The sequence below is a fragment of the Melospiza georgiana genome, chromosome 21 (assembly GCF_028018845.1).
Source record: "Melospiza georgiana isolate bMelGeo1 chromosome 21, bMelGeo1.pri, whole genome shotgun sequence".
NCBI classification, from domain to species: Eukaryota; Metazoa; Chordata; class Aves; order Passeriformes; family Passerellidae; genus Melospiza; species Melospiza georgiana.
Window position 1 is genome coordinate 3,399,204 of NC_080450.1, and position 12,096 is coordinate 3,411,299.

The 12,096-nt window shown below is 42.3% G+C and overlaps 1 protein-coding gene across 5 annotated transcripts in view; it reads right to left on the reverse strand.

The window, feature by feature from the left end:
* Nucleotides 1-11,745, reverse strand: part of HELZ (helicase with zinc finger) — an 88,195-nt gene extending 76,450 nt beyond the window's left edge. For all 5 annotated transcript variants that reach the window (XM_058038730.1, XM_058038729.1, XM_058038727.1 and 2 more), the window contains exon 1: nucleotides 11,704-11,745. In XM_058038730.1, coding sequence (XP_057894713.1) covers nucleotides 11,704-11,710 — 7 coding nt within the window. In that variant the 5' untranslated portion in view covers nucleotides 11,711-11,745. The remainder of the gene's footprint in view (nucleotides 1-11,703) is intronic.
* Nucleotides 11,746-12,096: the final 351 nt, after the last annotated feature.

Genomic DNA, 12,096 nt, shown 5'->3' on the forward strand with positions numbered 1-12,096 from the left:
GTCTGAAGGGTCCTGAAGATGCTGCAGTTTTCATGAAAAATGTGTAACAAGACAGATAACAGAGCCAGGGAAAGGTTAAGTTATAACTCAGCCTCTTATTGATACCAAGACATCAGCCACCCCATCAATTACTGCCACGTGCTGCCATTTACCATCAAGAGCTGTAGCAAAGTGTCACTCACCACTGAAAGAAAAGTCTTATTTATTTTTCTTGCCCATAACAGTCAGTGCCATAGGCTGCATTCATCAGTTTAACTGCTCCAGGATCCATCCAATAATCTCCAGGTTTAAGAGGAGTTCCCAAACTTTTTAGACTGCAGACCCAAGGAGAGCACATCCCATCCCTTGCCAAAGTTGTTATTGGTAAAGTGAGATGTAAGCAATTCACACATCAAAAATTAGTTATTTCCATAATATATTCAAGTAATGTTTGGGAAGTCCCAAAGTTGATATGGTTACAATCTCTGTGATTAACAGTTTCCCTCTCACTCAAAATTATCCAGAAAAAAATGACAAGATACTTTATTTTACACAGGTATGGAAACACCTGGGGTTTAATGTGAATTAATACCCTGAATATGACACAATTAAAAAGTTACCTACTGTGAACATGCCAACATTACAGTTAGAAATCATGGGACACTGGAATTCAACTAAAATTTCAAAACTCTGCAAACAAACTGCATTTGTCAGTCCACACACTAAAACAGGGAATAGCACATCTCTCCACTGTTGAATCATATTAGAGAGTAGCTTTGGCATCCCTTGTGATCCCATCTCAAGGCATGCCTGCATCTCTCCATGTCAATTGGTTTTGTATTATTACCAAATAGCACTAAAATACCTTTAGATCAGTAAAATAAAATTAAATATCCATTTATTTTCCTTACCCACTGTGGTAAAATAACCCAATCTTTGCCTTGAGACAAAAAACATAATAAAAACCCAAAGTCCCTTTATTCAAGCCTCCAGGATGGAATAAAATAGAGCTGCACAAAACACAGAAATGACTTATGGAGACATACAGGAAAAAAATGCACTTTCCTAGTGCCATGACACACACACCATAAATAATCTCAGTCTAAAAAATCATTTAATAAAATGAGAGTAGATAATGACAGTGCCCTGTACCTATGTAACAGAGATGAAAAGGATGGTGCATCTCTTATACACAAGGTGTAAAAGAAAGAATTATATGAGAGGTGGTTTTGGCTTTTTTTTTTTTAAGAAAAATATAACAGCAAAGATCTCATGCACTCATTTATTGCCATTATGGCTGAAGTCTGTAATAGCAGTTAAGGAGTTCTCAGAAATGCACTGCACACCTTACAGAACAAATAGAAAAGCCTCCACCCTTGAGAGAGGACAATCTAATCAGTTTTCTGAAGTAACTGAATTACTTTAGCTAATGTTGTACAACTCCAGGCAAAATGACCCTACTTTCAATTCCAAAAATGATGTTAAATCTGAAATGGAGCATACAGAATGAGGCAAGCACATCTCAAGGTTTTATTCCATAGCAGAACAGCAGCAGGAATCCTGCTCCAAGGCCTCTGAGGAACATGATATGCCTGTTTGGGGAAGGGAAAATGGGGAAAGAAGAGGCTCATGATGCCCCCGACCATTAAATGCTCAGATTATCCTTCCACACTGAAAAATCAGAGACAGCACCATAAATGAGGAGGGCAAATGATCTCTGGCCACGTAAATGAAGCTTTGAGTCTGATCCTGTAAATCTAAAGCATAGAAAAAACACAGCCACGTTTCTTGGGAAAGGAACAGGAGCCTGTGGGTGGTTTATCATTCACATAATGACACAGGCAATTGAGATTTAAGAGCAAATGCCTTCTGCAGCTGGATCCTCTGCAGGCTTTAAACCACTTTACATACATCACAGATATTAACAAGTTACATTTTTTTGCATGCCAGTTATGACTTCTGTACAGACTACTAAGTGATTATTAGCACTTAACTAATCTCTTTTATTTTCATTTTGGAAACAGCAGCAGAAGGACAATCTGTGCAGCCAGCAGCAGCAACACTCAGACACGGACACTGGCTATCTTTGGCTCAAAATCTGGAAATATCTCATGGCCTCAGCACTTGCAACCACCCCATCCATCCAGCACATCCCAAATACCTTCCCATCCTGCCTTTAAAAAGATCCTTTTTCACACAGCTGTCTGAAAACATCACCTGTCCTGATGAAGCCAAGCAGAATACCTGGCAAGGCAAAGCACAGCATGGATGTGACCTGTGCTGGTGCTGTGTGAGAGCCACTCACAGCCAACAGAGACAGGTTCCTGTTAAACAAAGCAAATATACACACACATATTGCATTCATTAACTTCACAGAACAAATACTGGGTTGTAAAGTTCGATACTCTGAGGTTGTGTGAGGACAAAAGCACCTGTACAAGCTTCTGCTGGCCTTCTGTGTGCCTGCACTATTGTGAGATTGCCTGTAACTGTGTTAGTCACAGAGCACACTGGCCAAGGGCTACCTGGCACAATGAGTGGGCACGAGAGGCTGCTGCCTAATGGACATCCAGAGAAATACTTCAGCACTGCTCTTGAGGCCTTATTTACTGCATGCTGCTCAAATCCTATTCAAAAGACAGCATTTGAATGTTGTCATTAACTTTTCAATAATGCCTACAATACTGTGACCAACCACTTCACAAGAATTAAGAAAGTATATTTATCATTCTGACAATACTCCCATTTTACAGAGAATTAAGATAAGAACACACAAGGCAAAAGTTTCTATAAACTTCTCATATTCACATGAAGAGATCTGGGAATGATTTCTCTCCATTCTGCTCTGCCTGTACTGTACACTCCTTTTACATCACCAACACAGAGCATCTCATGTCTGCAAAGTGACTTAGGAGTATCCAACATTTCTCTACATCACAACATGGGAAAGTTCACTAGAAATACAGAAAATTAAGTTTAGCAAAGATGGGGATTAACTGGGATTTGCCTTCTCCTTTTTTGCTATTCTCTACTCCATTTCAGAAACACTTTCTAATTCATGCAGATAGCAAAACTCTATTCCAACAAACAATGTATTATAATTATAAAATAAATCATATGTACCCACACTGCACAGCCTCCCTTCTATTTCTTTCGAATACTAATATTTTTCAATCTCCTTCTCCTTATTCAACCACCCCCATCTCTACATTTATTGTACATAATTCTGTAAAAATCCGCATTTTGCACCTTCTGTTTAAATCCAGTTGCTGCTTCCTCCTGCAGGAAGGTAGAGCTGGGAGAAAGAGGAACTTGGTATCGGGAGAACAGAAAAGGAATTTTCTGCACTCTCATTTTTTATCCAAAATCACACCAGGGAGGAATGCAGGAGACCCAGCCTTCAAATTACACAGAAATCCTGTTTAGCTGAGGCTGAAGCATATTCACTGCAGGGATTATCCTTTACATTTGCATTTAATGCTGATTTGACCAGCACTGAGAAGATTTTCACAAGGTTGATCACAAGTACATCCTTGGCAGAAACATTATACAATAACACATCTCAACTTTGCACAAAGCAGCACTACAGGTCATTAGATTATTTCTTTTCTAATTTAGCATGAACACAAGAAAGTATTTTGCCCAATTTCCACAAAAGATGGAATCATGTTGGCAGAACCTTTCTCTCCTCAACAGCACCCAAAAAGTCAGATTATGAAAGACACCTACCATGGGAAATTTCAACCCAAATAATTAAAATAAAAAAACTATGTCATACTAAGCATCAGGTAACATAATAATAGGTGGTGCTTCTGCCCCACCTAAAGTTTTTGGCTCCTTCATAGAAAATCTTTACGTAAACAATCTTTCATAATAACTGGTTAACAACAGGAATTTGTACTCCATATACATCCAGGTTCACATTGCTTTTTGAGAATAGAGTTTCTCACACTTACCCAAGATGAGGGCATTTTAATTGAAATATTGTCCCATGGTTACCATTTCATCCCCATAACAACATCACCAATTACTTACTTTAAAAAAATGCATTAGAAAAGTAATTTAATCTTTGCTTCTCTTAATGAAATTTGCCAGAGAAAAACAAAGGGAAGAATCAGCACTGCACAACCAGCCAGCTCTCCATGGAGCAGCACCAACCTGCAAGACTCAAACTCAAATGTACAGAAGAATATCCATATTCTAAAAGCTGGTTTAAACATCATAATCCACAGTTTTCCAAACTATCCTTGATTGTGTCAGAACCTCTCTTCTCAGCACTTGAGTAACAGAACATGGCCTTGTTCCTGTCTCTGCACTAGGGTTTAGTGATAATTTTCACCAAAAAATGACCACTACTCATCTTAAGGACTTACCCAGTCCTGCAATTCCTGATATTATTCTCCAGTGAGTCACAGGGTAGTGCCAGAAGTCCCCTCTGAGAAATGCCTGCTCTATGATACTGTCACATCTGTGTCCATGTGACTAAACATGTGTCACCTCATTTCCAAAATGCCAAGCAAGTGCCAAACTGTGTTCCCAAGGAATGCAAAGGGGACTCATAGAAGATTCCCAAGCATCATTTCAACACAGAACACATCACTAGATTTACAAATATATTTCAGAAGTTTAAATGCAAAATCACATCACAAAGTTCTCCAGTGCTCATTGAACCTGTCACTCACGCAGCACCGTCTGCAGAGAGCACTTGACCATAGTTCATTTGCCAAATTTACCAATTTAATCACAGACAGAATCAAAATTAGCAGTTCCTAACTCTCAGTCTCATGTTCAATTCACAGTTTCATCTAATACAGCTGTATTTGGATTTCAGAAATAAAAGTGTTTTTAAACTAGGAAATTATTTATCACAGCATATTCCCTTTTCAAAAACCCCATGCAAACTCTTCCCACTCCCAGCAGCTCAGCAGCTCCAAAGCTCAGTTGTTCAATCCACATTTTCTCTTTTTAACAGGATATTGTAGCAATGCTGAAACAGTCTTCCCTCAAATGTCAAACTTTCACTTTCACACAAGAACTTTCTCCACCCCTGACCTGACACTGCAAGGCAACACTCTCCTGGGAGCAAATCTAGCTGAAAATACAGCTTTAAACCCCAGGGCAAGTGCAGATGCTACAGGTATCTATCACAGTTTTACAGCTGGATAAATTGGGAAAAAATAAAAGCCCCAAGTTTATTTGCTGGTTGACATGCAAAATCTGAATTACTCTTTCAATGCATTCAAAAGGCAAAAAGATTGCAAAAAATCTTCATGCTGAATATCAGGTACATTGCACAGGTCACAAACTGAGCCAGAATCAGCCAGAACACTGTGGCACAAAACAGGAAAATTTTCTTTCAATATACCTCAGCCTTCACTGCAGCTCTATAATGAACTTTAATTTATTATAGTAGTGAATAATACTGTGACTGAGGTTTTTGTTAGGCATTTCCAGTGCTTAGCACAAAAGGGTCCTACCGTAACAGATTTAATAACACAATCATGCCACCCACAGATCCTCCAAACACATCTTTCCCCAAACCATGCCTATTATGTAACTGTACATGGTATTTTTGGGCACAGTTTTGAAAGTTCAAAGCAATAACTAACCTTCCACCTCTAAAAACTGCTATCCTTGTTGTAAATAACCTCTGAAATTTATTTTTACATGACCATGCTTCAAATAGTTTGGCATAATATAGCTAAGCCTAGTTTGGGGAGTTGTCTTGTAACTCTGTATTTTAATGACATTAACCTTTCTGCATATGGATAATGCTTTTATAACATCCCTGTTTCCTCTCCTCAAATGCCTGACCATGGTAGCCCCAACAGTTTCCAATTTTAGACCCTTTCAAGACTCGAATGTGGATTCCCAAGCTCTCCCCTCACAGCAAACCCTACGAGCAGCACCAGGACGTGCATCCAGAACACATTTCCCAACAGAACTCTCCCTCCTCATCCCTTTTGAAATGAACATTAGTGATTCAGTCACGTATCTGAAACCCCACTTAAAGAACTGCATCAGCAGGAATGATCCTGCTGTGGTTTAGGCATAATCCTGACAAAACTTGGGAAGCAGAGGAGCGGTGTCTGGCCCAGCCAAACAAACATAAACAAAGCTACAGCCAAGGAATATCAGTCAGTTCAAACGACAAAACAAATGTCCTGCACCATTCCAAATGTGTGAGTGTCTCAAGATATGGCCAGAGCACAGTTACCTCAAAACCATTCACACAAACAGCCATAATCAAAAACATCACTGGAATAAAAGACCCACAGCGCTGCCTTAGCACAGATTCCCAAGTATGCAAAAAATATTCCCCTTAATGACCTCCCTGTGTAGATAATGAGAGAAATCCAACAAATTCTGGCTCCCAAGATAGCAGAGGAGGAGATGCAAGGCAGATATTGTGGCTGGTCCAACACTATTTGGGAATCCCAGCCAGCTGAGACCCATGAAGGAACATTATTTGGGAACAGAGACCAATTGCCCATCCCTGTCCTCCCAAAATTACCCCAGGATAAAATGAGATTTTCACTTAAAAAAAATAGAAATTACCTTACATTTAGTGAAAAGAAACACAGGGAAGAAGTGTTAATTTTAGGTGGTGCCAAAACCACTGCGCTTTTCATTTGTGGCATTCTCCATTTATGATGGCCACAAAGATTTGTTACCTTCTTGGTTTGCTGAACCACTAAACATTTTCCAGCAAATTAAACACTCGTGCCGCATTACTAACAACCAAGAATCTCAAAAACAGCTCATGTTACAGATTTCCCTCTTGCCAGTGGGGTCTGAGGGGCTATGAAAGACCTTTTAAGCATATTTAAGCACCATAATTTTTAGTGTTTTGATGAATACAGTATTTTTGCTATATATAACTATGGGGGGAAAGAAACCCAGACCGTGAAATTCACAGACTGAAAGATCATTTCTAAGTAACACTTACCCTAACTACCATAAAACCAGCTCAGAGAGTCCACACAGTGCTCACATTTCTATCCTTCACTTCCTGCCGCTGCAACATTCAAAATTTCATACCAAACACAAACCTACTGTTCTTTTTCCTCCAATATTTCATCATCACAGCTCCAAGAATCACTAGCCTTGCTACTGCTTACAAACAGGAGCACAAAACTTATTTCCCCAAACCACTCATAAGCCAAAGATTCAAAAAGTTCACCTCAGACACATCATTCTTCATGCAAGGGATATTTCCCAGGACTAAAGCAAGAAATGGTAAAACAGCTCCCAGTCACATCTCCAAAACACATCTCCACATAACATCACCTACAAAACTTCTTGCTCCCAGCTCAGCAGCACTGTGTATCCACTGCCTCTTGGAAAACCTGTGCAGTTCAGTGCTATTAATTCTAAATTACCTTCCTGCTAAGGTTCAAGCCTTCTAACACCTGACAAAGACTCCATCCCACTCAGAAAATCTGATAGTTTGTACTCATTTGGAAATAGGATGGGGCCACAGTCACCACTCAAACTTTGCAGTAACAAAATGGAATCTCTCAGTATAGAAAAATTACATTTAAGGAGAAAAAGATTGAAATTTACCATTTCTTATCTGGCTTTCCTGTAATAAGGCTGTAATTTGGGATTATGGAGGACTCTGAGAAAAGACTGGATAAATAACCAGTCCATTTCTAATTTACAACAATGAATTTGCATATAAAATTATGGAGGAATATTTGGGTATGACGTTATAGCCCCATTAAGTATCCTTTAACTTCAACTGGCAGCGCAACAGAAATGCAACAAAAAAACAAATTCTCACCCATGGGTAATTACAATCTCCCTGCTTCAATTGCCAATCCCTTCTTTTCCTACAATAAAATTCATTTTTCTGTGTTTCTCAGACAGGAGGGATTGCTTCTGTTGTAAACATTGGTGTGAAGAGAAAAGCTCAGTAAGCAAGCCTGGAATGAGGAACCTGAGTCACATATCAGTGTCACCACCATGAAATCCCCAGAAGCTGGCCTGGTCCTGGGGAGCAGCTCTGACCTTGCAGACTCCAAATCTCCCTGTCTATGAAGTTCAGTTATTTTCTCCCACCCCAAAACATTTGGGGACAACAAATGTTTATTTTCCTAGTCAGTATCTCCAAAAGATCAAGAGAAGATCAAACATTCCTTGAGATTTCTTTTTAATTCCATACCAATGCTGATGGAAACTTTGGAAAAACCACTCTTTTACAACATTCTCTCTTCCTTGTTGAAAAAGAATGGCAACCACAGAAGTTTGCACTAAGGGGAGGAAGAATTCCAACACATAAAGTACCATGTCCCTAAATATATGTCATTGATACATATGAACACAAATGCTGCCTTGCTGCCAAAGGCCACAGAGATAGCAAGACAAACAAGAATGAAAAAGGAAGGTCTTGTTTGTTCTGAAAATCTAACTCACAATCCTTCCATTTATGGGGGGAAAATACATACTGACAAGGAGATTTTGCCACAGCATCTCAGCAAAAGAAGCGAGAAAAGATTCAAGAAGTGAAACACAAGCAGGAGGGAGGGCTGGGATTACAAAATTTGGAATTTTCCCTGCCATGATGAGCACTGGCAGCGCTGCACACACAGGAGCACTGGGGATCTGCTTCCTTCCAGGAAGAAACTCCAGCAGTGCCAGGAGGAACGTCAGGACAGGGCTGAGGCTGTTGGGATTCTTGGCCTGCTGATGCCCCAGGCAGGGGAATTCCAGCTGTCCAACACTCTCTCCCTGGGCTGGAGCAGTGCACACCATCCCTCCTTCCTTCCTTCTGCTGCTCCAGCTCCCACAACCTTCCCCAGCTACTCAGGCTCTACACAGGGGATGCATTTAAATCAATTCCAAAACTTTGTTAATTTAGATTTCACTCCTGCTGCCAGACCTGTGAGGTCCCACTGACCTCAGGAGGGGATGCCACTGAGGTGAGAGATTCAAGGGCTTTAATGACCTGAACTGCTCCAGCAATTGTTTCTGCCACTACTAAAATGAAAACACCAAGAATAATGCTCAGTAGCAAATATAAGATGGTAGTAAATAACAAATAAAAAGAGAAACAAACCAATACCCTGAAATTCAGAAAGAATATCCAGCTATAAATGCAAAGGGGATTTTATTTAAAAAATTGCAAACAATGGAGAAAATATTTCATCAGACTATTAAATTAACAGAGCTGGAAACATCATTAATGTTATTGCCCAGCTCCTGCATGGGCTCTTTCATCCACAGGCATCAGGACTCCTCACAAGCCAGTGAGATTCACCATCTCTACTTTAAATTGCTCCAAAAGGAAGCACAAGAAGCACAAACAGGTGAAGTGATTTGCATCAGGCTCTCCACATCTCTCAAGCACCAGACCTGTACCTTACCCAGCTGGGAATGTCCCCTCTTGAAGCTTTCCAGCACTCTGACTTACATCTTTTGAGAGGAGAATTCCTCTACAAATCCAGGCTTTGGGCAGGAGCTCTCTGCAAACCACAGCCCTTCTACAACCAGATCTACTCACACTGATCCCAAAGCCCAGGAGGAACTTCTGTGAAACCATTGAGATTTCACAAAGGAAAAGGATCCTCCATGGCACATCAAGAAGCAGAACTGGGATAAATTAGAGAATAAGATGCTGCTTCTACATCTCCCTTTAAGTTTTAGTCTGATGGGAACAGGTAAAAACAAGCCCTCAAACAACCAAACAAAAAAAATCCCAGAATAGACCCAAAAATCCCCAACAAAATCAGCAATTACAACCTTTCAAGTCTTCAAGCCATGACTTTAACAAGCCTCTAGCACAGGAAAATTCATCTGGCTCACCTAAAAAGGCACAGTGCCTCTATGAATTAAAAGAAGGAAAATACACACTGTACATAAGTCCAAAAAAATCACAGAGGTGAAGAGTGATAAAGGAAATGTCATTTCAGCTAGGAAAAATAAAGAAGTAATTTCTGCTTTCAGAACAAATTACAAAGAGAACTCAATTTATCAGTAATAACACATAAAATGTTCCTTCACTTACCAATAAAGAAAAACTGCTCTGCTAATTAAAGTTCAACAAAAAAAAAGCTTAACTCAGCTTCTTCCACTTACAATCCTGCACTGTAAAAGCCAATCCTACCAAAGTCTGATTCCCTGGTTTGCACCCCAAGGAGGTGGAGGGAATGTGGTGGCCCCTCTCACTTTCCCCTCCTTTAAGTTTGAACTGAATGTTCAAAATCAGCTCCTCCCTATAGACCTGCCCAGCACTCCCAGACTGTCCCCATCACAAAAGCTTTGCCATTAAAAAAAAATTAAAATAAAATAAAAAGGGAGTTTTCATTCACAATCTGCTATGGTTCAAAAGTACTGAAGCAACCCAATTTAACACACATTATTTTAAATCCTCCCTGACCTACCTATCAGTCTTGGAAAATAATGCAAACTTGCCAAGTATCACTTGCATTTTTTTTTTATTTTTTATAAAGGAACATGTCTTTTCTTATATAAAGAATGGCAGGTGGTGTATTTTATCCTTTGCCTTGCTTCAATTCCACTAATTATTAAGAACAACAACATTAGACAATGTCAACAACCCAAACCATCTCAACAGGACTAGCCATGGTGATACACTCAATCTGTCAATGGGGATATCCATTTTCAGAGTATTTTTCTGTCTCATAACTAAATTCTTTTGTTTTTTCAATGAAAATTGAAATGTATTCTTTTAAAACTTCCTCTCAAGCTCGCTGTACCTTTGATAATGCAAAAATCCTATTATCTTGTTAACTCTTTCTCATTTTGTCATTAACTGGGAAGCAGCCCTGCAACTGTTTCCCCGCAGTTACTCCTTAATTTCCATCAATGATATCTTTAATCGTGTTACCCTAATCGAACAACAAATGCCTAACAAAGTGCTGAAGCCAAAACAACTGCGCTCCTTTAGGAATTATCAAAAGGACACGTCCCACCGCAGGAAGGGTAACACAGATCCTTCTCCTGCCTGGGGATGTGCCCTAAAAATACACATGTGAGTGGCTGCTGGAAGGGCTGTGTTGCAATGTGCACTGGAAACTCTCCTGTTTTCGGTTTCAGAGCTGATCCAGGGTATAAAAGCTGCTCTTAGGACCTGTCTTAAACCTCCCAGCTTCAGTTCGCTCTCCCTGCCAAAGCCTCCTGCAGAAAACAAAAACATAAGCTCATCTGCCCACCCTTCAACCGCTCCGAGGGGGTAATTTTACAACAGCTGTTAAATTCTTCCAATTTATTTTTCCATCGTTCCACAAACCCTACCTACCCCATTTTTTTTTTCCACTTCTATTTCACCATTGTTATTTTCCGGCCGTCTCTCCCATCCCCTCCCGCCCCGCCCGGTACAAAAACAAAGCTGCCTCCCACCCCCCCTGCATCCCCCCCCGGAGCACCCCCGGCTGGTGCGAGGCATCCCCGGCCCCGCGGCCCTTCCCGCGGGCCCGGCCGGGCTCGGGGCCGCTCCGCCCGCCCGCGGGCCCCGGGGAGCGCGGCGGCGCCGGGGTCCGGCCGAGCGCCCCGTAAACACCCCGCGAGCGGCGGCCGCCGCAGGCCCTCCGCGGACACAGGGCCCGCTCCCGCCGGCCCCGCGCGGCCCCCGCGCCCCGCAGCGCCCGCCCCGCCGGCCGCGGAGCCCCGCGGGTCCCCCGAGGGCGCGGCGGGGCCGCGGGCGGCCGGTGCGGGCCGCGCTCGGTGCCCGCGGGGGCGGTCGGGGAAGTCCCGACTTACCTGTCATTACTTTCTACGCCATCTTGGATCCACTTGTCAACGTCCCACAAAGCATTGTGGGAAAGGCCGGCCCTCCCCGCGGCCCGGAAGGCGGAGGGCGGCGGTGTGAGGGGACGGGACGGGACGGGGACGAGAGCGGGGATGGGAACGGCAGCGGCGTGGGGATTGGGACGGGGACAGCAATGGGGACCGGGACGGAACGGCGGTGGGGACAGGGTCACGGTCCGCCATAGGGGATGAGGATGGGGACCGGGACCCGCTGTCCCCTCAGCCCGGCGGCCGCTGAAGCGCAGCCTGGGGTCCCCTCACGGAACAGCGTCCAGGGCCACCTCCGCTCCGCCCGCGCTAAGAACCGGCAACTTCGGGGGGGTCTCCGTGTTTTCTTTATTTTTT